This window comes from Pelophylax lessonae, assembly GCF_965119305.1.
Source record: "Pelophylax lessonae genome assembly, chromosome: 4".
In the NCBI taxonomy this organism is placed as follows: Eukaryota; Metazoa; Chordata; class Amphibia; order Anura; family Ranidae; genus Pelophylax; species Pelophylax lessonae.
Window position 1 is genome coordinate 135,249,755 of NC_138771.1, and position 27,877 is coordinate 135,277,631.

Consider the following 27,877-nt stretch of genomic DNA (forward strand, 5'->3'; position numbering starts at 1 on the left):
AGTGGCAGCTCCTTCAGTCCGTGCTGCTAGCGGGGGGCGGGGGGGGCTGCGGAGCCGCGGCGGGAATACGGGGGCGGAGCCTCGGCGGGAATACGGGGGCGGAGCCACGGCGGGAATAAGGAGGCGGGGCCTTGGCGGGAAGAAGGGGGCGGAGCCTTGGCGGGAAGAAGGTGAGTGCCCATTGCCCAGGTGTGTGTGCTGGATAGGAGGGGGATGGGGCTGCTGCATATAGAGGAGTTCATCTTTCTCTATTCTTCCTGCAGCTTCCTGCTGAATAACTGATTCTCCTCCTCTCCCTCCTGCAGGAAGAATAGGGAAAGATCAATTCATCTATATGCAGCTGACCCATCCCCCTCCTATACAACTTCTTTTGCTGGCCCCCCTCCAGTGCTCCTAATCTCCCCCCCTCGGTGCTCTTAGCCCCCCCAGTGCACTAGACCCCCCCCCTGTTCTTTAGCCCCCCCATGCTCTTCAGCTCCCCACAGTGCTTTCTCCCGCCCCCAAGTGCTCCCTGTCCCCCCCAGTGCTCTCCACCCCCCTGGTTTTCCCTGCCCACCCCCCAAGTGCTCCCTGTCCCCCCCAGTGCTCTCCACCCCCCTGATTTTACCCTGCTTGCCCCCCAAGTACTCCCTGTACCCCCCAGTGCTCTCCACCCTCCTGATTTTCCCTGCCCACCCCCCCCCCCCAAGTGCTCCCTGTCCCCCCCAGTGCTCTCCACCCCCTGGTTTTCCCTGCTCGCCCCCCAAGTGCTCCCTGTCCCCCCCAGTGCTCTCCACCCCCTGCACCTTCCAACCCCCCTACAATGCTTTCCAAACCCCCTCTTAATTCTCTCCAGCCCCCCCCCCCCACCGTGCCCTTCAGCTCCTCCAGTGCTCCCTGCTTCGTCTGTGCTCTCCGGCCCCCCTAGTGCTCTTCTATCTTCTATCATGTCCTCAGTCTCTGAGCATCTCCTGTATCATGTCTGTAGTCTCTGACCATCTACTGTATCATGTCTGTAGTCTCTGACCATCTCCTGTATCATGTCTGTAGTCTCTGACCATCTACTGTATCATGTCCTCAGTCTCTGACCATCTACTGTATCCTGTCTGCAGTCTCTGACCATCTCCTGTATCATGTCCGCAGTCTCTGACCATCTCTTGTATCATGTCTGCAGTCTCTGACCATCTACTGTATCCTGTCTGCAGTCTCTGACCATCTACTGTATCCTGTCTGCAGTCTCTGACCATATCCTGTATCATGTCCGCAGTCTCTGACCATCTCTTGTATCATGTCTGCAGTCTCTGACCATCTCCTGTATCATGTCCTCAGTCTCTGACCATCTACTGTATCGTGTCCTCAGTCTCTTACTATCACCTGTATCATGTCTGCAGTCTCTGACCATCTACTGTATCATGTCTGCAGTCTCTGACCATCTCCTGTATCATGTCTGTAGTCTCTGACTATCTACTGTATCATGTCTTCAGTCTCTGATCATCTACTGTATCATGTCCTCAGTCTCTGACCATCTCCTGTATCATGTCTGCAGTCTCTGGCCATCTTCTGTATCATGTCTGCAGTCTCTGACCATCTCCTGTATTACGGCTGCAGTCTCTGACCATCTACTGTATCATGTCCTCAGTCTCTGACCATCTACTGTATCATGTCCTCAGTCTCTGACCATCTACTGTATCATGTCTGCAGTCTTTGAGCATCTCCTGTATCATGTCTGCAGTCTCTGACCATCTGTTGTATTATGTCTGCAGTCTCTGAGCATCTCCTGTATCATGTCTGCAGTCTCTGACCATCTACTGTATCATGTCTGCAGTCTCTGACCATCTCTTGTATCATGTCAGCAGTCTCTGACCATCTCCTGTATCATGTCTGCAGTCCTGACCATCTACTGTATCATGTCTGTAGTCTCTGACCATCTCCTGTATCATGTCTGTAGTCTCTGACCATCTACTGTATCATGTCCTCAGTCTCTGACCATCTACTGTATCCTGTCCGCAGTCTCTGGCCATCTACTGTATCCTGTCTGCAGTCTCTGACCATCTCCTGTATCATGTCCGCAGTCTCTGACCATCTCTTGTATCATGTCTGCAGTCTCTGACCATCTACTGTATCCTGTCTGAAGTCTCTGACCATCTACTGTATCCTGTCTGCAGTCTCTGACCATCTACTGTATCATGTCCGCAGTCTCTGACCATCTCTTGTATCATGTCTGCAGTCTCTGACCATCTCCTGTATCATGTCCTCAGTCTCTGACCATCTACTGTATCATGTCCTCAGTCTCTGACTATCTCCTGTATCATGTCTGCAGTCTCTGACCATCTCCTGTATCATGTCTGCAGTCTCTGACCATCTCCTGTATCATGTCTGTAGTCTCTGACTATCTACTGTATCATGTCTTCAGTCTCTGATCATCTACTGTATCATGTCCTCAGTCTCTGACCATCTCCTGTATCATGTCTGCAGTCTCTGGCCATCTTCTGTATCATGTCCTCAGTCTCTGACTATCTCCTGTATCATGTCTGCAGTCTCTGACCATCTCCTGTATCATGTCCTCAGTCTCTGACTATCTCCTGTATCATGTCTGCAGTCTCTGACCATCTCCTGTATCATGTCTGCAGTCTCTGACCATCTCCTGTATCATGTCTGTAGTCTCTGACTATCTACTGTATCATGTCTTCAGTCTCTGATCATCTACTGTATCATGTCCTCAGTCTCTGACCATCTCCTGTATCATGTCTGCAGTCTCTGGCCATCTTCTGTATCATGTCTGCAGTCTCTGACCATCTCCTGTATCATGTCCTCAGTCTCTGACCATCTCTTGTATCATGTCTGCCGGCTCTGACCATCTCCTGTATCATGTCCTCAGTCTCTGACCATCTACTGTATCATGTCTGCAGTCTCTGAGCATCTCCTGTATCATGTCTGCAGTCTCTGACCATCTGTTGTCTTATGTCTGCAGTCTCTGAGCATCTCCTGTATCATGTCTGCAGTCTCTGACCATCTCTTGTATCATGTCTTCAGTCTCTGACCATCTCCTGTATCATGTCTTCAGTCTCTGACCATCTCCTGTATCATGCCCTTAGTCTCTGACCATCTCCTGTATCATGTCTGCAGTCTCTGAATATCTCCTTTAGCAAGTCTCCAATCTCTTACTCAAACTTAAACACATTGCTAATAATATTAGCTATCTATTTATGCTGAAGGTAGGACTGTGCAGGGGAGGCAGAGAGTGCAAAAGGGGGAACTGTTATTAGAGAGACAGAGGGCAGACTGCAAGGGGCACTGTGATGGGGGGGCTGTGAAATTTGTGCAAAAAATATTCTTGAACACATTACAATTTTTTGTGGGTGTTTTTACATTTTAAAGTTGGGGGGGTGCCAGATATAGGATCCGCCCCGGGTGCCAAATGCTCTAGGTACGCCACTGAGTGGAACTAAAGTCATGCTGTAAAAAACTGCGAGCAGGAAGGTTGTTATTGCAAGAGAGCTATGCACTGTCCCTTTTGCAATAAAATGCCCCCCCCCCCGCCTGCTCGCTGTATCCTCCGGCACTGTAAATTGAGTTGTGCATGCGCAGCTCAGCATACAGTGCTGGGACGACCACGTTCTGTGCATGCACAGGAGTGACGTCATCCCTCGCTGGCCAAGAAAGAGGCCTGAAGACCAGCGCACAGAAGAAGATGCCATTGCTGGCGTAGGATTGTTGGACAGGTAAGTATAGAGACTTGAGTTCTGCTTTACATCCCTCAAAACCAGCATGTTTCTTTATTTCCAAAAATTGTGGCAAAAAATTAGGTCATTTTGGGGGTGCTTTCTTTCCAAAAAACTGAATTTTTGTAAAATCTTACCGTAAAATTTCTTTCTCTGAGTCCTCCGACAGTCGCCGCCCACTCACAAGTCTTCACCAATGGGTATTGACCTTTGCTCCGTAGGAGTAGCTAGGCAACAAGAATTATTAATACAAAGCTTTTAACATAGACACACCCCTAGGGGCTGTCCCCTCAGTCAATACCTCCCTGCACCAGCATTCCCAACTCAGTTTGGTAGCATAGCAGTAAGAGTACACAAAAACCCCAAAAGAGGGGCGGGGGGCGGCGACTGTCGGAGGACTCAGAGAAAGGAATTTTACGGTAAGATTTTACAAAAATTCCGTTTTCTCTTACGTCCTCCGACAGTCGCCGCCCACTCACAAGTCTTCACCAATGGGATGTCCCAAAGCAGTGTAGACCTGAGGGGTGGGAGACGCAACCATAGAAAGGCAACGCAGTACCCACATCAGAGAAAGGAACCTTACCAGAGAACCAACTGGGCAACAGGAAAGAAAAACGTGCTTAACAGGAGCAACAACCCAGGAAAACAAGTAACCCAGGGGTAAAACACCCCAACAACCAAGGGCCCATGAAAACAAGGGTCCCTAGGAGACTGCCGCACTGAGAACTTTACGGCCAAAGGAGGCATCAGCCGATGCCTGAACATCCACCTTATAGAATTTTGAGAAGGTGTGAACGGACGACCAAGTCGCCGCATTACACACCTGGGCCACAGAGGCCTGATGACGGTAAGCCCAAGACGTACTCAAAGACCTGGTAGAGTGCACCTTCACAGGGAAGGGAGGAACCTTCCCCTTCAAGGCATAGGCTTGTTCAATGATCTGTCTGATCCATTTGGCGATGGTCGCAGCCGACGCCGCCATGCCCTTCCGAGGTCCCTCAGGAAGGACAAAGAGGGAATCCAACTTGCGAAAAGATTTAGTGGATGACAGGTAAACTCTGATCGCCCGGACAACATCCAAGGAATGCAAGGCAACCTCCTTCGGATGCTTAGGCTTCGCGCAGAGCGAAGGCAAGACAATGTCTTCATTCAGGTGAAATTCCGATATCCTTTTCGGAAGAAAATATGGGTAGGCCGCAGGACCACCTTATCCTTGCGGACCACCAGGTAGGGAGAATTGCAGGACAAAGCTGCCAGCTCCGACACCCTGTGAGCTGAAGTGATCGCCACCAAAAAGGCAACCTTCTTGGACAATAGAGACAACGAGATCTCCCTGATCTTTTCAAAGGGAGCCTGTTGTAACACGGACAGAACCAAGTTCAAGTCCCATGGAGGTACAGGTTCCCTCCTAGGAGGGGCCAAATGTCGCACCCCCTGAACAAAGGTGCTAACCAATGAATTAGACGCCACAGGGCGTTGAAAGAGAACGGCCAGCGCAGAAATCTGACCCTTAATCGTGGCCAACGCCAAACGCTGGTCCACGCCCGTTTGAAGGAAAGCCAACACCCTCGACACCGAGTATGAGCGAGGGGAATACCCCCTGGACTCACACCAGGCAAAATACGCTTTCCAAGTACGGTAGTAAATCTTCCCCGAAGAGGCTTTTCTAGCCTTGATCAAAGTGGGAATGACCTCAGGGGAGAGACCCCTATCCTTCAGGACCTGGCTTTCAACAGCCAGGCCGTTAAAGCCAGCGACTGTAAAGCAGGATGGAATATCGGCCCTCGAGACAGGAGATCTTCTCGAAGTGGCAGACGCCACGGAGCGTCGACCGCCAGATTTACGAGGTCTGCGTATCAGGACCGGCGAGGCCAGTCCGGCGCTACCAGAATCACCGTGTGCGGTTCCGAGGCTAACCTGCGAAGAAGCCTGGACAGCAGCTGAATCGGTGGAAAGGCATACATCAGACGATACTGATGCCAGGGCGCCACTAACGCGTCTGCCCGAGGATCGCGCGTCCTTGCCACGAATCCCTTTCCACCTTGTTGTTCAGACGAGACGCGAACAGGTCCCAGGCGAACAGGCCCAGAACACCACCCCAGCCCGACAGGCTGGCATCCGTGGTAAGTACCGTCCACGACAATGGACGAAAAGACTTGCCCCCCGACACCGTCGGGGACTGGAGCCACCACAGAAGATCCCTTCTGGTGTCGTGGCTCAACGAGATCCGCAGATCCAGAGATTGCGGCCGCCCGTCCCACTCGGTCAGAATCTCCGCCTGGAGACCCCGCATGTGAAACTGGGCAAAAGGGATCACCTCGAAAGACGAGACCATTAGACCTAGACATCTCATGCATGTCCGGAGAGACGAGTGCCGGTTGTCCCTGAGGGACCTGACCTCGTCCTTTAGAGTCCGAAGCTTGTCCTCCGGCAGGAAGACCTTCGCTTGGACAGAGTCCAGAATCATTCCCAGGTAGGGAAGGCGAACCGAAGGACACAGAGTCGACTTCGGAATGTTTATGGTCCAACCGAACTCCTGCAGAGTCCGCATCAAGGTGGACAGGTCGGTCACCAGGCTCTGACTGGCGTTTGACCGTATCAGGATATCGTCCAGATACCCCAAGACAGCAATGCCCTGTGCTCGCAACAGGGCCAGAACCGGCGCCAGCACTTTGGTAAAAACCCGCGGAGCCGAAGCGAGACCGAAAGGTAACGCTACGATTTGGTAGTGATCCTCCGCAATGGCGAATCGAAGGTACCTCTGGTGACCCTCGAAAATGGGAATGTGTAGGTACGCATCCTTCAGATCGATGGAGGCCATGAATTCCCCCGGACTCAGGGCAGCCACCACTGAGCGCAGGGATTCCATGCGAAACTTGCGAACCTGCACAAAGCGGTTCAGAGCTTTCAAGTCCAGAATCGGACGCACTTTGCCCTCCTTTCTGGGCACAGTGAACAGATTGGAGTAAAACCCCCGAAATCTGTCCCGATGAGGCACCGGGACCACCACCCCCTGGGCCCGCAGGTCCCGCACCGCCAGGTGCAAATCCTGCAAGCGCTTCGGAGACAGCTGAAGATTCGAGGGAAAAAATCTGCCCGCCGGCCGAGAGAGAAATTCGATTTTGTAACCAGATCGAACGATTTCCTGAACCCACCTGTCCCGAACGCGGGCCAGCCAAGGTTGTAGGAAACCGCGCAGACGTCCCCCCACCCCAGAAACGGGTGAGGGCGCCCCTTCAGGCGGAAGTGGTATGGGAAGACGAACCGGACTGGCCGGACTTCTGCTTCCCTGCCCACGGCTTCTTATGGGAGCCTTGGCCCTTGAAGGGCTTGCCCTTTGGACTGCGACCGAAAGGCACGAAAGGACCCCTGAGAGGGCCTAGACGAGGAATTCCGCTTTCCACGGAAAGACTTCTGCTTGAAAGACTGGGGCAGGAGAGTACTCTTGCCTCCCGTAACCCCTTTTATCAGGGTATCCAAAGCTTCGCCAAAAAGGCGAGACCCCGCGTAGGGAAAATCCGCCAGCGTCTTGCGAGAAGATTGGTCGACCGACCAATTCTTCAGCCAAATCAGACGACGGTTCAGTACCGCCACGCTGGACAGGCGCGCAGCCAAGGGAGCTAAATTCAAGTCCGCATCACACAAGTACATGACACCCTGATGGATCTGGTCCACCATAGCCAACATGGTAGGCGGAGCGGAATCAGCCGCCAAGGTGCGCCTGAGCATCTTGGTCCAATCAGCCACAGCCTGTGCCGCCATAATGGAAGCAAAAATAGGCTTCAGCATAGAACCAGCCACCATATAAGCATGACGGGCAAGAGACTCTATTCTCCTGTCCGTAGGGTCCCGGAAAACCGGGGTATCCTCGGAGGGCACCGCAGTAGCTTTGTTCAAAACGGCTACCGCGTGATCCACCGGAGGCGCCACACACCAACGCTCCTCGGTGGCAGGCGCAAACGGATAAAGTAATTTAAACTCATTTGGCACAGTAAAAGGCTTCTTTAAATTGCGCCACTGTTCATTAACCGTATGGTGAAATTCAGCAGGGCAGGGAAAAACCTGCGCTGATTTGCGAGCCCTCTGTGTTCCGAAAGCAGACATCCTAGCAGGAGGAGTAGGCTCATCCTCCAGGTGCAAGGTGTCCTTTATGGAAGCAATCAGCTCATTCATGAGTGCAAGCTCTTCAGGCGAGCCAGGGGGAGAAACATCAACCCCCACCACCTCAGGCTCTCCCTCAGGCTCCACAAGGTCCAAAGATGAGCGGGACCCTGAGAAGGGTACGCCAGCCACATCGCCCTCTGAATCAGAGGAAATGGATAACCTTGCCCTTTTTGCGGATCGTTCAGCCAGCAGCATCTGCACCTGAGACACCAAGGAAGATACTACAGTGGTCAGATCGGCCCCTTCGGAGGGTGCAGCAGCCCCCTGGTCCCCCACCAGGGCGGGAGGAAACTTGCTATCCTGAGAATCCATGCCCCAGTACAGAGAAAAAATAAAGGTACTGGCCCTTTAAAACCACGGCGAGCGCAGCCCACCGCACACTGCTGTATGCACTGACCCCGCAGGGATAGACAATACTGAGCAAGGAATGACAGGACAGAAAGGTAAAAACCTGGAGAGAGCACACCAGACTGCTGCCACTGATCGCTGTTCCCGGGGAAAGAGGAAGTGATGCAATGCTGACTGATTGATATAGCCTATGGAAGGCTCCAGCAAAATGGCCGCTCGGCAGAGGGAAAAGACTACAATAAAATGGCGCCGCCATGTGCATGAGTAGTATCGCCCGCCAAAATGGCGGCGAATGGCACCAAAACGCGGCGCTGCATAGAGACAGGGCCGGTCACAGTATATAGGCAAATAAAATGGCGGATCACCACCGCACACACACACACACACATGTCTGCACACAAACTGCACCCAGAGCATAATAAACAGCAGAGCAGGATGGCCCCCCCTCGCAGCCCACAGGGACCTGACAGGGAGCCCGCAGTTACACAGACATGGAGGGTAATACACAGCCACAGACTGACACCCATACAGAAGGTCCCCACACAGAAGGTGCTTACCGTACCAGATGGCGTGGGGAGCCGTCTCCAGCGACAAACCGCTATCAGGGCAGACAGGGAGTGCCGCAGCCAGGACGCTCGTGGACCGCAGTCATGGCGTCCAGTGAGGTAGCCACCTCACAGGCAGCATCCCTGCAGCGAACAGGGTAAAACCTAAGCTGAACGCTCGATGGCAGGCTGGGGATCCATCTGGCTCTCAGCCCTGGGATGCAGGGCGGCCAGTCCGAGACCCAGCTCCGCATGATGATTCTTCATCAGAAGATCCCTAAACTAAGGCTGACAAAATAACAGCTAGCAAGGAAAAGAGAAAAATACTTGAAATAAAATCAAAGAAAGGGTAGAAGGCTGAGACTGAGCCCCAGCACAGGATAGCCAGCTACTCCTAATCTAGGCAAAGTCAAACTGAGTTGGGAATGCTGGTGCAGGGAGGTATTGACTGAGGGGACAGCCCCTAGGGGTGTGTCTATGTTAAAAGCTTTGTATTAACAATTCTTGTTGCCTAGCTACTCCTACGGAGAAAAGGTCAATACCCATTGGTGAAGACTTGTGAGTGGGCGGCGACTGTCGGAGGACGTAAGAGAAAAGGATAATTTTCTGGGTTGACCTGGCATTTTTATATATAGTCAGGTTGAAAAAAAAATACACTACTCCATCCAGTTCAACCAATAAAACCCAGCAGCTCCCGCTCTCCATCCAATGCTGCTGTGCCTCTGCCTTCAGTTCAGGTTTGTCCCACCTCCTGCTCTCTGCAAGGTAGGTGAATGAAGAGAGGAAAGGACATGGCCGTGAACTTGTGAAGGATGAGGAGCGGGGGTGATGTAAAGGAGGATGTGCTGTGTGTGTATGGGGGGGGGGGGGAGGTTGTGTACAGGAGGGCAGTCCATGTTTGGGGGGGCATCATGTACAGGAGGGCAGTGCTGTGTGTGTTGGGGGGTCATGTATAGTAGGGGGGCAGTGCTGTGTGTGTGGGGGGGGGTCATGTAAAGGGAAGCAGTGCTGTGGGGGGGGGGGTTGTAAAAGGGGTAGTGCTGCGGGTGTAATATGTGAAGGGGAAAGTTCTGTGTGTATGGAGGGTGATATAAAAGGGGGACAGCGCTGTGGGATGAATGTGAAAGGAGAAGAGCTGTAGGGGTGAAATGTGAAGGGGTAGGGGCAGTTCTGTGGTGGAGAAGATATTAAGGGGGCATGCAGCCGCACACAAAATTAGGTGCTGAACAGAAAACTTGCAGGGGTACCACTGACTCTTAAACGCGCTGAAATACATGGTGCGGTTTCCTGCATATGGAAATTGCATGGTACAAACACACCATGTGGTTTCCATAAAGGGGTTCATTTTTAAAAAGGTGCAAGGACCTTTCTCCCAGCAGAAAACACAGGCACAGCAGCCCATTCAAGTGAACGGGCTGCAGTGCCTGCACACCTGGGCTGTGATGTAAAGAATCTGAGTCATAGCCCAAAAATCCAATTTGGACATCTGCTGGAAGAAAATTTTACTAATCTGACCTCTATGAATTTTAATTCAAACCCCCGATACATACCCTCCTATACCCACAGCTGACCTGGATGTAGGTTAAAAAAATAAAAAATATGATCCAATTCACTGCAGTAGGGGAAAACATTGATCCCCATGAGGCAATGGGATATTCCCTGGATCAACTTCCCCTGTCGTTATTGCTTCTAAATGTTAATATCCAGTTCTATTTTGTGCATTTGAGAATGCATCCAGCTCTTTTTTAAAACAATCTACTGAGTTGGCCAGAACTAGTTATTGAGGAAGTGTATTCAATATTTTCACAGCTCTTACTGGAAGAAGCCTTTATGTATGTAAAGGTTAAATATCTTTTACTTTTCTAGCAAAAACTCTTCCATATGGTACTTTAAACTCTCAAGTATCTTCTGACTATAGAAGTTAAAGTGAATGTAAAGTCTCGTTTAAAAAAAAAAAAAACATGTTATACTTACCTCCTCTGTGCAGTTGGTTTTGCACAGAGTAGCCCAGATCCTCCTCTTCTTGGGTTCCTCGTTCCTGCTCCTGGCCCCTCCCTCTTGTCGAATGCCCCAACAGCAAGCGGCATGCTATGGGGGCATCCGAGCTGAGCTGCAGCTCCTTGTTTCCAGACATGGAGCTGCCATTTGGCTCCGCCCCCCTATCCTGATTGGCTCACTGACTTTGAGTGACAGCCACGGGAGCCGATGGCGCTGCAGCTGTATCTTAGTCAATAAGAAGGGAGAGTCCCAGGACTGCCGAGGGTTTTGTGGACATCGCTGAATAAAGATGGGGCACAGGTAAGTATTAGGGGTTCTGGGGTGGCTGCTACACACAGAAGGCTTTTTATTTAAATGCATAGAATGCATTAAGAGAAAAAACCTTCTGACTTTACAACTCCTTTAACTTAACTGTAGTAACTTCATAAAGACTCCCTTTTCAAATATAAGCACCCAATTGACCTTATGCCAACCCAGTGGTCCAATGCCTGTCATTAAAGAGTCTCGAAACAATGGTTCAGATATAACAAAGCTCAGCTTTTTGAGTCGCCTTGGGTGTAAATCAGCTGCCAGCTGCTTTATTCCCCTTTCTTTTTTATAAAGGTTTCTGTACCATGTTAATTTTGAGCCATTGTGGACCACTTGGGGTTATGTAAATACCATCCCCATTAAGGATTTGAGCTTGGGGGTGTGGCCGGGCAGCCAACGTGCAAGAAAGCTAATCTTCTTACTGCCGCCACAACTCAGACCTCTCACAGTGACTTTCTACAGCTCCATCTGCTCCTTCTCACCTGCTCTCCGTCCTAATCTATCCTGCAGCAGCACCCGAGCATGAGAGCCATAACGAGGAGGAATAAGAGGAATAAGGAGGGAGCCGATGGGCCAGATCAGAGTGTGGTTATGATTAAGTGATTTTTATCGTGAAACGCGTCAACCCGACACGTCTGTCCGTGTATTGCACTGTCTGTCTGCTGTATTAATGGAGAATAAAGGAGTTCTATTGATTTTTATTCAACATATCTGAGTGCGGTCTTTCTCTTTTTGGATGTCTATATGCTTGGATGGCGGATCTGACCTGCACCGAGTGCTGAACTTGCACCTGAGCGGCTTCTCTCCTTGTTTTTGCCAGATCAGAGTGGCCAAGATGGAGTCTACCTGCTCCCTCCTCGTACTCAACCAATGGACAGAAGCAGGGATGCAGCTGCCAAACGGAACACTTTCGCTCATGTGCCTGCTGAGGAGAACGCAACCACTTATGCATCTACCTAAGCCGCCACTTCTATCGATGGTGAGCTGCTGCAATCTGGTGAGTCTGCCTCAGATATACACGCTGCAGCCCATGGGGATGAGAGGGACTCCCAGTCTACTGTAATGGAGGGAGACTCGGCTGCCCAGACACCAGCTCTCTTGAAAGATTCCACACTAGAGCCCACACTTAAAGATGTATTCCTGGCTGTGCAAAATTGTACTCTTCACTGATGACACTCACTACCCAGTTCCAGCATCTAAGGGAAAATATGTCGCTTATTCACCACAATGTACAGAAAGAACACTAACGCACCTCGCACAGAGGATGAGCTGGGCCCAGCTAAGAGATATTGCTGCTACCAATTTAGTTGTTCAACGTCACGCTAACTGTATGGATGATATGGAAAACAGATTGCGGAAGAAAAACATCAGAATTCTGGGTCTGCCTGAGAAAAGGATGAAATCAAACTGCATATATTGAGCAATGGTTTCTTGATACCGTTGAATGGAAGAACTTTACACTTTTTTTACTCCCTCCAGGGAATCATCCTCGTCTCTTTATCCTAAAGTTACTTCATTGCAAAGATCGTGATAACGTTCTTGCCATGGCTCACATCAAATGCAATGTTGTACCCAGCTAAGCTGTGTGTAGAGGCAAAATGGGGAACTCACTTTTTTGATACCTCCAAGAGTGCTGCTCATTGGCTGGATCGCAATGAACACCACCTTCCAAGATCTCGTACCCCTTCCTGAGGTTTAGTTGCTCTCTTTATAACAGCTACTCCATCTGGGTAAGAAGCCTGCTCAAAAATGTTAAAAGGTGGTAAATGTACCCAAACTGTTTGTTTCTATTGTCTACACGTTTGCTGGATGCAGTTAATCTGGGGTAATTGTTTACAGAAGGCCTTGGCGAAGCCCAAATCCAAAAACAACTACACCATTTGCACATCAGATTTCTGTGCTCGGTCTTAGAGACCTTTGGAGAATATGTAATCCCTCTACTACACAGTATTCCTGTTGCTCTAGTTCTTATCAATTCCTTTCAAGGATAGAAAAAGCGTTGGGCACAGATTCTATAATGCTATGTATAACAGATGTTACATATCATGCCAGAGTATTGTTGGACCACTCTCCCCTAGTCACTAGCATTCATATTTCACAGCCCTATAAACGCCCCTCCTGGAAAGTCAATCCTTTTTGGTTATGTGTGCTCCTTCGGGCTGACGCCATTAATGGGTTGCTTGCAGAATTTTTCACAATAACAAGTCATCTGCCTCATCTATTATTGTATTTGGGGGCCATGAAGGCATACTTAAGAGGGTTGCTAATTATAGAGATTTGTGTGTACAAGAAATCTACTAGGGAATGGGAGCGCTTCCTGGCTGATGAAGTCTGTAGAACTGAAGAGCAACACTTGTATGCTCCCTCCCCGCAGGCCCTCCATTCTTGGAAGCATGCCCCATCAAAACTTGCATGACAAGGCAGAAATTAAGCAATTTTTTTAACCAATGCCAGTATTTTGCGTATTGTGAAAATACAGGGCACCTGCTAGCTTCTATTGCCAGCTCTCAAAATCAACCTCATTGCTTCTATTACCAATACTTCAGGTATATATACTCATGATCCTGTTGAGATATCTGGGGTCTTCCAATCTTTTTACAGCAACTTATACTGCAGTAAAGTGCAGTATCCTTGACAAAAACTGACAATTTTTAAGCCCCCTTCAGTTGCCATTTTTCACGGTGATGGACAGGAAGCTTCTGAACTCTCCCATTACTCTTGAAGAACTGAGTGCGGTGGTGGGTGAGGCCCCTACTAATAAAGCATCAGGCTTGGATGGCCTACTGCCTAAAAAATATAAACCATTTAGGGAAATTTTGATACCGGAACTGATAGCAGTTCTTTGTTCTCCCGTAACCAGGAAAGTATATTATATGCTCAGAAACCTACTGTCCTATCTCCCTTTTAAATTCTGATGTCAAGTTGGTAGCCAAAGTTCTAGCTAATATACTCAGTTTGGTCATGCAGAAACTGGTGCATCCTGATCAATCAAGGTTTATGCTAACCAGATCAACAGCAATTAAACTTCTGCCGGGTCTTCCTTAATCAACAGTTGGCATCTGACAATATAGGTGACAGGGCCATAATATCATTTGACGCAGCTAAAGTGTTTGATAGTGTGGAATGGACCTATCTTTGGTAGGTTTAGAACGGATATGGTTTGGGATAGTTTTATAGGATGAGTGAAGTAGTCATATTCTGCTCCCCTGGCTACAATGCTGAATAATGGTTCCCACTCTGTCCCATTTTCTCACGCCAGGGATGCCACCCTCTCCTCTTAGCACTGGTGATTGAACCGTATTCGTCAATCAGAGTCCATTGTTGGCTTTCGAAGGGGAGATAGGGAGGACAAATTAGCTCTTCATGCGGATGACACATTATTTATGAGTGATAGAGTTTTGTCCCTCTCCACCCTTATGTCCACTATCAACATATTTGGGTCCTTTTCTGGACTAGTCATTTGGATAAGTCAGTCCTTCTTCCACTAGACTCCCAGCTTGTATTGCTTTCCCATTGTGCTAGTCAGATCCCAAGGTGGAAGATTCTTTACAATTTAATTGAAAACCCTTATTGGATAAACTTAAACTTCAGAGTAGGACATGGAGTAAGCTCACTTTATTTATAGTAGGTCAGACCTAACTAAAATGATTTGGGCCCCACAATTACTCTATGTCATGCATAACTCGCCAGTATATATTCATTTGCAATGGATTAAAAAATAGATTCCTTTTTTAGAGTCTTATTTCGAAAAGGTAAAAATCCTAGAATCTACTTGCCTATCCTGAAATTACCCAAAGATGAAAGGGGCCTTTCCGTTTCCTCTGTAAAACTTTTTTTTCTAGCAGCTCAACTGCAGCACTTTTTAGGTTGGGAAGTTATAAATGATAGAGAGACCTCATTCAGGGTATTTTGTTGTCTAGTTCATGTAAATACTCTGATAGCTCAACTAGAGGCAGGGGGATTTTGGAAAGATTCCCTTTACGCCACCTTAATCCTTATATCCAAGATATGGAATGAGATGAGGTGCATTATGAGATATGATTGGATTATGCAGCATTTACCTATCTGGGAGGGGGGGGGGGGGTTGGGAGAACTGCAGAAGTTACAGGCCTTTGAAGGATGGCATTCCAGGATCCAATTACTGCACCAACTATATACTAATGATCAACTGAAATAATTTTAAGATTTACAGCAGGAATTTGGTATACCCGCTCGGGGATACTCAGTTTCTTCAGCTCCATCATGCCCTCTCAGCACAAGCCAAGCGGGCTAATTTTCCACTCCACTTATGGACCAGTTAGCGTCTACTACAGACAGGAGGGGTCTCATTTCTTTCCTTTATAGATTATTGTTGAATAATTCCCTTGGTAACATACAGCTCCCTGGTAGGACAGACTGGGCTAAAGATATGGATTAATTGAATGGGAAAACCTGGCAGGCTATTTTGAAACAGGTCCTTCTGGTATCTATATCACTGAACCAACGCTGATCTCAACTTTTTGTCATACATAGAGCGAAAAGGACACCGCTTAAAGTATATCAATGGTGCCATAGACAAGAGTCCGGAATGTCCTAGATGTGAAGGTTCTCCTGCAGACCTTTTTCATATGCTCTGGAAATGCCCCAAGTTAATACGCTATTGGCAGAGTATTATTGTTACCAGTAATCAGGCTTTTCAGTCTGTTACACAATGATCCATTGACATGTGTACTAGGTTTCTTAGACAAGGAATTATTTACTCAAGTTCGGTCCTCTTATCTTTTTGTAAAATTGAAAAACGTAAAGTTATTTTGGAAAAAAAAAAAAAGGGATTTGAACTTCCCCATTTTCCTTTGTATACACAGAGCTGAAGTTATGTTATAAATCTGCTTTCTTTATATCCCCAGTAACATACTTTAAATGATCTAGGAAAGGGTCTACATGTTTAGACCTGACCGTTTTACTGTTAATGTACAGTATTTGAAGAATCTTTGGGGGTCTGCCCTAGTCACTTTTGAAACCGGCCATTCGTTTTCACTGTTTGCGGCCTTGAATTGCATTTTATTTTTATATTCTTTGTAACTTTTAAATGACGAAAGTGTTCTTATATTTTTAGATTTTTTAAATGTTTTTTTTTATTATTTTTTATAGCTACTTTAACTGGACATAAGCCATATATTTTTTTTTTTTGCCTTTTAAACGTAATGCCCATGCAAATACATTTTGCAGTGTCTTTGCATATAGTCGATTTGAAGCATTCCTATTTCTGTTCTGTGTTCTTTAATTACAACATTCCTTCTGGGTCTAAGGCTGGATACACACTATACAACTTTTGTTAGATTTCCTTTAGATTTACCTTCATCTATGTAGTGCAAGTGCCTGCCTGATAGCATACAAATTGAAAGTGTTTAGGTTTGACCTTGTATTATAAGGTTTTGGTAAATCGAAAGGAAAAAATCTAAAGAAAATTGTATGGTGTGTATCCAGCTTAAAACGTGCACAGCAGCCATCAGCCATGGAAATTCTGTTCTTATGTTTGTAGTTTTCAGAAACTCCACTGGTCCAGCTAGTGGAAGCTAACAATTTTCATGCTAAATGAAAATTTTCTACATTTCAGCTGATACATAGATTGCGGGAGAAGGTACTATATATCACATGGCATTAAGGGTTCACCAAACACATGGCCATATGGGATAATTTGAACTTCTGTGAGCTGAACAAGTTAACAGGGTTTGATGGCTGGAAAAGAGCTGTTATTACTTTTCTTCATCAGTTGTACGATAAAGATGTCCTTTTGCCTTTTAATACTCTTAAAGAGCGTTATCAAATTTCTAACAATAACTTCTTCCAATATCTGCAATGACACCATGCTCTACAGAGTCAAGACTTCAGTTTCACAGCTGCAATATAATACCTCTACAGTTTTATCCATGAATATTTCTACATCCTGTACAAAAAGGGGGTTAATAGGAGACATATACTCTGCTTTACAGACTGCCATTAGAGCTCAGACACAGATCAACAGTTTTTTTACATGGCAAGGGGAATTGGATTCTCTGGATGATGAGGAATGGACTCCTGCCGAAGGTTTCTGGCTCACCCTCCAAGCCTCCGACTCAGTTGCTTATTGTTTATAGAGCCCACTACACCCAGCAGAAACTTTATACATGGGGAAAGTCTACATAGCATGCAGTAACAACAAAAGAAGAAAAAGGTACCTGCCCGCTCTAATTACTGGGTAATATCACACCAATATAGTATGAGATACCGACTTGGTATTGGTGGTGCGTCCCCCTTCAGACTCATGTAACAAGGAAAGGGAATGACCCAAAAGAGAAAGGAGTTCTATAGAGGAGGAACGGGGCATGGCAACCGCGGTATATACTCAAAAATTCCTTTATTAATGCAAAACTGAAAAATTAAACACACATCAAAAATACACTAAAAGAGCAGACTAAACACAGGGTAAAAAAAAAACATTGTCTCTAAAAAGCACCTATCCCCAACATATACCTGCAACCAAAGTTACAAAGTAATGTAATGCACAGGAACACATGGAATAAATATAGAATGATCTGGCTATACCAAGTTGAAGGTAACTTTGGCGGAGTCAGCTGTACACCAACTGTACAATCACACCGAAGACATCTGCGCTTGTATTTACCATTGATTTAACACATGTAAGTGGCAATATCAGAACAGTGCTCAGACTAAATAATTGTGCACATAGAGGAGCCCCTACAATACCACAAAATGTTGGGTGCACAATTAGTGCCTAATTTATGCCAATTGACCAGGTACGCATATGTAACGGGGAGAATGTGCAGAGACTATTTACATTAAGGAGTCCGGAATACCTGGAGATCCCTTTATGGATACTTGAAACTCAGTGACGCATGGTAACTTCCTGGTATCCACATGCTGGTTTGTGTTGATCTCTCTCCCTGCGAACTATTTGCCCTACAAGCCTCGAGCTGCATCGCCCCAAGGAACTGACTCTCCGCTGGTGACTCTCACCCCCCAGGACACGCGAGTACCCCGCAGCCAGATTTAACTTTATCCTGCAATACACGGCAGTCACTCGCCTGCGGTGGTGACTCCGGTATCCATCCCACCATACTGAGATCTCTCCTGTTTCTCATGATTCAGTTGATTACACGTACCTTCCCGGATCTGCGTCTGGACATCAGTGCATCTGACTATATGACTTGCTTCTACTGTACCACATACTGCAACGTTTTGTGCTAAGAGGAGTGTCTGCTCATTGCACCAGTTATCCATCTGTACCTGACAGGAGTGAGGATTGCCTTTTTTCCCTTGCTTCCAACAGTGCACTTTCAATGATCATCACCTGATTAGGATGCCTATGGACCTACACTTTAGGGCAGGGGTCTTCAAACTATGGCCCTCCAGTTGTTCAGGAACTACAATTCCCATCGTGCCTAGTCATGGCTGTGAATGTCAGAGTTTTACAATGCCTCATGGGATGTGTCAGGGGGTAATAACCCAGGGACCCCGCCCCCCCCGGGCGTGTCAAAGCCTTTGGCTCTACCTGGTCACTCCTAGTGGGAGAGGCTTATTACCCATGTGTCTATGATTTAAAGCAGCAGCTATGTCCGTCGGTGGACGAAAGAAAAAATAATTTTTTTAACAAAGGTTCCCTTTAAAATAAAAAAGACAAGCTAAGACCGAAGTCCCAGCCGGGAACCAGGTCCTACTTCTAAACTAGGCAGAAAAAAACTGAATCCTATAGCAGAGTGAGTGGGTGTATGCCTGCAGGGACTGCCCCATAGGCGTGGTAAAGATTTTTCCTGCCTAGTGTCCTACTCCTGTAGGGGGCAGCATAACTCAATGGTCAAGAAGAATAGGGAGCTGCGTCTGTCAATGAACGATAGAGAAACAGTGTTGCTGCTCTGTAATTTTCTCTCCTTCCCCCTGTGTGCCTTCAAATTTTTAATAAAAAGCTTTTCAGCTGGCACATTTTCTGTATGCAGATGCCTAGTCTCCAACGAGACCCAATGACTGTGTTAGGCTGTCGCTGACATGCCCCCTGGGCTTCAGGGGGTTGTAATCACTGCTGTTGGGTCCTATGTGATGCACAAAACCTCCAAAGAGCCAGTTTAATCTGCATGAGAAAGCTACTGCAGTGCCTACTCCCTCTGCACACTAAATCATACTTGGATCCCAGGAACAGCAACAAGCAAGTGAATTTTAGGTTGCTGTGTTTCTCGATATGTGTGAATGCAGTGTTTATTCTCAGTACAGATGACTTGCTGTTTTCCTTATTGTACTAAGTAATGTGTGCTGGATTATCTACCTATTCAGGAATAGTAAGGAGTATGGATGTGATGCTAAGACTGGTTTTCGTGCAGAGTAATCTGGGCTGTAAATACATGTAACACATAGCATCTGGTTTACACTCTTATAATGTTAACATTTAGGTAAAGCTGTGTGTATTAGTTTAGATAGACATGATGTCTGCTAAATGTCATTAACTTATGTGGGTGTTACTGCAGAGATACTCAACATAAATGTGCTTTTCTGTTAGGCCGCACTACCCACGGTCAGTTTGGAAAATACCTTTTTTCCAGGTTCACCGAGATCCGCTCACTGACAGAATTTGCAAGCAACGTATGATGGAGCGCTCTCCATTAGGTCTGCATAATAAACTGCATTTAATTGGCAGATGTTCTAATTACATCACTAGAACTATATATGTACCATGACCTATACCAGTGATGGCCAACCTTGGCACCCCAGATGTTTTAGAACTACATTTCCCATGATGCTCAACTACACTGCAGAGTGCATGAGCATGATGGGAAATGTAGTTCCAAAACATCTGGGTGCCAGAGTTCGCCATCACTGACCTATACAAATGTAAAAGTTTTTAAATTTATTATAAAAATTAAATAAATTGGAGTTGTACAGAGACAAATGACACAATCTCAGGGCCAGTTCACACCACATGAAGTCCAGTGTGTTTTTTCTGCATCTAAAGCACATGGAAAGCAGGTTAAAAGGGTTTCCAATGGCATAGTTCACACCAGTGTGGTCAGTTCCAGGGTGTTCCAGTTCCAGAAAAAAAAGTAGAACATGCTGCATTTTTTCCTGCACTGGAACGCGGTAAAACGTATCAAAAAATGCACCGGGATGCAACAAAAACGCATCAAAAACGCACCGGACCCCAGTACAGTGAAATAAAAACAGGAGAAAAGAAGAAAAAAAAAGAATCTGGAATGCATCCAGAAATGCATCAAAAACGTACATGCGGAAATGCATCAGGAACGGATCTGGAGAGTTTTTGTGGTGTGAACCAGCCCTAAAAGAGGGAGCTAATTAGGGCCTCTGTAGGTATTGCTTTACTATTGCCTATTGGAGTGCATGTGGGAAACCATATTGACAGAACAAATTTGTACTAACACTAACCACATACATATCTTCTTTTCGCATACTAGTTCGTTCAATCCCACTGAAATCTATGCAAAATCAGTGGCTGACCGATGCCCTGGGACTTAAACACAGCTTGAAAAACTCTAAACTACAGTAAAGTCAATCACCTGTACGCACTCCATTATGGGACATACATAGAGTGCCAGGTAGAAGCATGATTTAAAACTTATGAGTATGGGGCTGTATGTTACCTTTCCCTCCTATTCCCAAGATGCAGGCTCAAGTGTGAGCTGCCCATTGCAAAAACACTGTGACATGAAGGAGAGAAGGCAGCAATTTTTGAGCTTACACAAAAAATTAGACCCACAGGTCCAGCAGACAGTGTGTCAGCAAAGAATGGTAAAGGTAGAAGTATACATGTGCGTGTAGTAAAAGTTAAAGTTAAAGTGAATAAAATTAGATAGAAGATTTTAAAATCTTGGACTGAAATTTGATCAGCAAACATTGTAAACTATATATATAAGTAGCATTACTTACCAAAAGCGATACAAGGAACTTGTTAAGAAAAACAATCTTCATACAACCAACTCGCAGGGACACATTTCCGTCCACTTTAGACACATCCTTATAGGCTTCTCCTTGTGTGGCATCAGGATATAGTGTCAAATTGAAGTTGAAAACCTCTTCTTCCATAATACAAACAGCCTAACACAAAAACAAAAGAACTTATGATCACATATACAGTATTTAAACTGGGGTAGTAACAGTGCATTCCTTCTCACTTCTATTAACCAAGGTCTTCTTAATCCATGCAGCCAGGTAGTATAAAAGCCCAAAAAATATCACAGCATGCCCTTTAACAGCTTTAAACCTTCCTTTTGAATTAGAACACATGGCCTTTGGCTCCTGCAACAGGCTTTTGGCTTCTGGATCCTAAATCTATCTTCAATGTATCTAATGACAAAGCTGTTAAGGTCTAATAAAATAATTATGACCCAGTGTGCCTCTGGCTGGGCTCCATGTTGCGTCCTCTAGTACTTTTCTTTTATTTGCTTGCCTGCATCAGTTTCTTACTCTATATATAAAGTAAAAAAGGGCTATAATCCTGCACAAGGTCCCATGCAAAAATAACCTTCTTATGGATGGTTTGTGGGTTGACATCATTGACAAGAATATCTTTCAGCCTCGCAAAAATGTCTATCTTGCTAGATTCCAAGAAAATGGAGGAGTCAAGTCCTGAAAAAAGAAGATTTGTTCTATTAAAAACAGCATACTATCAAGTTGTATTCAACATCTCAGTGTTTAAGAAAAAAAGTAAAAACTCACAATTAAAAGAACAGATTATTTATATATGCACTTTGATAATGATTGGAAAGTTTTAGGACTCATTCAGATGGGCACTGGCATCTGTGTTTGTTTTCACATCTGCATCCACCTTGAGCTGCATGCAGGCAACCTACAGACGTGGATGTAGATACAGTGGCTGCATGGACACAGCCACATGTCAAAATTTAAGAGGCATGCAGGAGTGGGTGCATGGTCCTAAAAACAGTGTGTCAGTGCTTGTCTGAATGAGGTCTTATATTCAAAACATGTATTGGGTCACAACGACCCAGGACAACGACCCAGGCCCCTTTCACACAGACAGGCAGATCTGAACGGTCACCCCATGCATCTCTATGGGGCATCGGATGTCAGCGGAGACATGTCCGCTGACATCCGATCCGTCAGATCTGGACAGATGTAAACCCTATTTTCCATTCGTCCAGCAGATCGGATGAGAACGGACAGACGGTCCGTTCCCATCCGATTCCCCCATAGAGATGCATGGGGACCTGACAGCTGTGTCTCGGCACACAGCGCAGAGAACAGCTGTCATCCTTCTGCTCAGCGGGGGATCGGCAGATCGATCCATCGCTGAAAACAAAGTTCCAGGTGTGAAAGAGCCCTTTGTCCTGAAAAAGAGAGAAGATTGTCCTGCTAAAATACATGTTAAGCCAATTGAACATATTCAGGTTTAACAACAATGGGACCAAATTTGCCATCTTTTGCTAAATATATATTGATCAGGAGAACTGACTATAAACTGTACAAAGTCCAATTATCGGCAAATTAGATCTGCAACTAGTTCAGCTGATAACTGTTCTACGTAATGGGTATCTTTATTTTATGTAAGCCACATAAGTCAGCCAAAATGTTACTATATAATCGGTATTGCCCACAGACTTCTTGCACACATACCCAGTATCTTGATTTCAGCAATATGACTGTTCTCATCCCACACATTCATGCTAAAGGAATTCAACTTTGCAAACACCTTGAAGGCTATCAAGTCCTTATCTTTGGAGGTCTTTGTTGCTGAAGAAAAAAAAAAAATTGTATAAATTAATTTGATCCAACTGCGTCATAAACATTTGTTCAACTCCAAAGTAGCTGATATAACAAACTAATCAACAGACAACTCTTCCACACCCAACATGTTGCTATAATCTATGATAAGGTTTTAGCCCATTTGCTATTAGTAATAGATAAAGCAAGTCTACAGAAAAATTGCTAAATAAATTGTGTAACTTTTGTTATTAAATTTCTGTCATAAGACTCGCATAGTAAAGTATTGAATGCTATCAACTATCATTTTGGTGCAGCAGTATGATACATGAGGGATGCTCAACCTGAAAAGTTCTGTGAACAAAAAAAAAGGATGATATCAGGCTCTCTTGTCTTTACAATTATACCTGAGAGAAACATTGCTCATTACTGTGAAGTTCCCCCTGTATGCTGCATGGTACTTTCATAGAAATTATTTTTTTTACATAAACTGTATATCCTGAAGTAAAAAAAAAAAAAAAAAAAAATCTAATCTACTTTAAATGCATTTCACTGAAAGTAACCAACTTTCCAAGGTGGGTGCGACTTACACTTTATTACCAAAAGTATTGGGGCGCCTGCCTTTACACACACATGAACTTTAATGGCATCCCAGTCTTTTATGGCTGGAATACGCGATAAGAAAATCGGCCGAAAATTTCCGTTCAGCGAGCGATCAGCCGATATTCTACTCGTTAATGCCCAGCCATCAATGAGCGATATCAATATTGTGAACGAAAAATACCGTTTGAAAAACACGGAAAATTCTGTCGTCTCGTTTGCGAAAGAACGATATTCTATACGTTGGTGTTGAGGTTGTTCAGTTTAAAACTGTATAACCTCATCACGCATGCCCGAAAATATTTTCCCGACGAACACTGTTTCGATGGTCGGCGGGCAACGGTTGGGCCATATTCGGACCGTGTATGTTGGCAACGTTTTCGACCAACAAATACTTATTCAAAAGTCGGTGGTCGAATGATCGGGCGATATTCTAATCGTGTATTCACACCATTAGTCTGTAGTGTTCAGTATTGAGTTGACCCACCCTATGCAGCTATAACAGTTTCAAATCTTCTGGGAAGGCTGTCCACAAGGTTTATGAGTGTGTTTTTGGGAATGTTTGAATTGAGGTGCAGGAATTGAGGTGATGTGAGGTGTGATGGTGCAGGAATTGGGGTGATCTGAGGGGTAAAATGCAGGTTTCAGGATGATCTGAGGGCAAGGGTGCAGGTATTGGGGTGACCTGAGGGGTGAAGGTGCAGGTATTGGGGTGATCTGAGGAGTGAAGGTGCAGGTATTGGAGTGAAGGTGCCGGAATCGGGGTGATCTGAAGTGTGTGTGTAGGACCCACTGATAATGGGGTACTTTGACGCAGTGGTGGGCTTGACCACGATATGGCCATATGGTGGGACTAAATCCCCATTTTTATTTATGGATTGTCTCCATATTTGATAGTCATTTCTTTTGCATGTGTGCGCTATTCTTTTTTAATATACATGTTGCTTGGTCCATAGCTGCACTGGCTTTAGATATACATGTTCAGGGTTTGCTCCCCCAATTTTTTGCTTGTTTAAGTGTGTGTGTATGCCTGTTGTAATCTACAAAAAATAAAAATAAAACATAAATAGATCACAGTGGTCGGGGACATATCCAGAAGGATTAAGGCTGCTTGCGGGGCAGAGGGGGTTAAAATACACCTTCGCCTGAGTAGAGAAAAATCCTTGCACCAACTCTTTATGGGTCAACTCGTCATCTTTTGCAGGATTGACCTGCAAGGCAGTACCAATAGTCAGTTGATCTGGAAAACTGCAAACGTAGCCCTCTTGACATTGCAATTAACAAAGAATATTCAATAAAGAACAAATGTCTCGATAAAAAGGAAAAAATGGTTTTCTTTTCTCTGGGGAGAAAAAAAGTTGATTCTGCTAGGATTCTAGCAAAAAAATGTAAGCAAGACTGGAGTTGGAGATGTTAAGCCAGGGCTTGACAAATTTGGCTGAAATCTAGGAGCCAGCTAAAAAAGTTAGGAGCCAGTTTTTTTTTTTTTTTAACTAACAACCAAGCTTTATTTAATAAAACGGATACTAAATTTACACATAAATACGACTAGAACCCCACTCTCCTCTATAGCGCAATTGGATGGAAACTGACTGTCTGTCTCTTTCCATCCGATGCCATCTGATCCAATCCACGGGATGGATAGAAAATAGAACCACCACCCGTCTGTTTTTGGCGGACAGGATCAGATGGCGGCAGATTACTGCTCCATAGAGGAGAATGAAGGGTCCGATCAGGTCTGCCTGAAAAACTGACAGGCGGACCTGATCAGACAGCCTGTGTGAAAGGGGCCTTCGGCTGTGGCATGGCGATGAGGAAAAAAAAAAAAAAAAGTATTATTATATATATATAAATAAATAATTTTTTTTAATAATAATAATAATTGAAAAAAAAAAATGTTTTTTTTACTTTTTTTTAATAATTAAAAAAAAAGAAAACAATTATAATTATTTTTTTTTTTTTTTTAATTTAAAAAATAAATTAATAAAAATAACCACTCTCCCTGTCCACTCTCCTTTAAGCAAAGGTAAGTGGACAGGGAGATGAAGCCTGCAAAAACTTCCCTCTCATTTCCTCTTGGGAAGGAGATGAGAATGCATTGAGAACAGGCAGTGGAAAGTCATTACTCCCGGCCACCACAAGAGGGCGCCAGTTCCCCATTGGAAGCCTCTCTCATCTCACAGAAGGCCGAAAAGCCGGGGCCTCAATTTTCGGACGGCGCGGAAGTCCGTGCACTCGGGGAGGAGGTGGGGGCGCAAAAGGGACAGGACACCTCCTGCAGGGCACCCTAGGCGCCAGGTCGCTAATGTGACCTGGCGCCCGGGGTTTGTCGAGCCCTGTGTTAAGCTAACAGTCTTTTTTTATTGCCAGTGTCCAATTCTCCTGTATAAGGTGGCAAAATTCTTTCTACCCAGCGTTCCCTTATGAACGATTAACAAAAGGTGCTGGCAAAAAAAAGGTGTTAGTCTTCAACACAGCAGTGCTGAAGAGCCAGAAGTGAAGCCAGAGGAGAGTCTAGTCTTTGCATGAAGTAGCCATTGACACCATCTTCGACCTGATCATAATGAATTAAAGCGGGCACTAAGACTTTTTGCACATGAAATGGGGGACTACATTGTGTACACTGTGCTGTATGTTCCATATACAGGACTGCTGAACTTGGCACAGTGTTGTATATTATATAGTCTGGACTACTGCACTCTATACACTGAGCTGTACATTGCATACTTCTGGTCACATCTAAGTTTTACATGTCACACTACACAATTATTTTATCTGTACCATGATGCTGTGTGGCAGATCACTAAATCAACGTGTGCTGTTTTGCATTTTACACACACAGCACACCTGTCTGCTACATTCTCCAAGTCGTGCTGTATAATACAGACTCTGGACTACTGCACTCTATAGATGCACTCCGAGTCTGTATGCTGTTCTGTATGTGACAAGCTTGGGACAGCTGCATTCTTTAGGTTGTGCCCCACATTTAATACTTCAGGGTGCTGTTCTTGGTGTGCTGTGTATAACATACTCCTGACCAATGTAATCTGTATGCCATGCTGGACGATGTATATTCCAAACCACTGGTTTCTGTATGCCAAACTATATTTTATATACTCCAGACTGATGCATTTTGTAAAATGTGCTGTAAGTTAGATACCAAGAACTGATGTACTCTACATACTCCTGGCCTTTGGGTTCTATGCACATTACACAGAATGGGCTACTGTGTTGTGCATGATGTGCAGTATATTACATGCTCTGGTCCACTGCAATATTAATGCAATGCTATATACCCTAAACTCCTGCAAATTGTCTTTTGCGCTGTATAATACTTTACCCAGACTTCTGAATCCTGTCCCATGTTCCTACCATTAGGAATCTTTACATAAATGTTAAATGTTACACTGTTGAAAAGGAATTCACATTACACAGAATGGGCTACTGTGTTGTGCATGCTGTGCAGTATATTACATGCTCTGGTCCACTGCAATATTAATGCAATGCTATATACCCTAAACTCCTGCAAATTGTCTTTTGCGCTGTATAATACTTTACCCAGACTTCTGAATCCTGTCCCATGTTCCTACCATTAGGAATCTTTACATAAATGTTAAATGTTACACTGTTAAATATTAAAATTTGTAAAACATAAAAGTCCATGACAATAAAAGGAAAAAAAAACGTGGTTTGAAAGATGAATGTTCCATGATAAAATGGCCCATGTCACTAAAGGAGGAGTTAAACAGATCAGCTCCCACACTGACTACACAATGTTGTTTCACATTCAGCAGTAGGAGGAAGAGCGATAAGGTTTACGCCACATCAGACCTGGTTTCCACAATGAACCAATATTTGTCTTGGGTTTTACCTTTCTTGACAAAAGTGTCTTTGTTCTGTTGCTTCTGTGCAGAGGCTGGTTCTGCCTTATCAGGGATGCTTGGAATGGCTTCTGTTATGAAGCTGATAGCAGACAGCAGTGCCTGAGAGTGCAGCAGGAGCTCCATAGATGAAAAGGCCACCTGTTGGAAACAGAGACAGGTTTATGTGCATCTTTCTAGAAACCAGCACTCCACGCAAAGTATAATTCATGACTACATGTCCCCTGCGGAAAATTAAATCAGTGAATGCCTTTCACAAATCACCTATTAAAGCCTCAATATAGAAAGAAGTCGTGACATCCAGAGAACTAGGAAATTTACATAAGGCAGGATTAGGAGATAAAAGCCAGCTCTGCTAAACATTCCCATTACTAGCTATATTACAGACATAAGGATGGGTTAACTTAAGCTGGCCAAGAAGGATCAAAATTAAGAATGTCCAGGAGGGACCCGGTGAATTTTAATCCACGTATGTCTGTGCCTGTTCAAAAGAAGTTAATCGGTAGATCGACATCTGTCAAACGGAAATGTTGAAAAACGTTTCTTGATCAGTGGCTGCAGCCATTGATCAACGTTTTCTGACTGCAGAAGTTCCAAAGGGAAATATTACTCTATCCACCTCGCTTGAGTG

The 27,877-nt window shown here is 45.4% G+C and overlaps 1 protein-coding gene across 5 annotated transcripts in view; it reads right to left on the reverse strand.

Moving 5' to 3' along the window:
* Positions 1 to 27,877, reverse strand: part of VPS13C (vacuolar protein sorting 13 homolog C) — a 555,353-nt gene that overhangs the window by 287,658 nt on the left and 239,818 nt on the right. For all 5 annotated transcript variants that reach the window (XM_082257056.1, XM_082257055.1, XM_082257057.1 and 2 more), the window contains 4 exons: positions 27,237 to 27,387; positions 22,679 to 22,795; positions 21,570 to 21,673; positions 20,975 to 21,142 (listed from right to left, as the gene is read on the reverse strand). In XM_082257056.1, the coding sequence (XP_082113182.1) occupies positions 20,975 to 21,142; positions 21,570 to 21,673; positions 22,679 to 22,795; positions 27,237 to 27,387 (540 nt within the window). The remainder of the gene's footprint in view (positions 1 to 20,974; positions 21,143 to 21,569; positions 21,674 to 22,678; positions 22,796 to 27,236; positions 27,388 to 27,877) is intronic.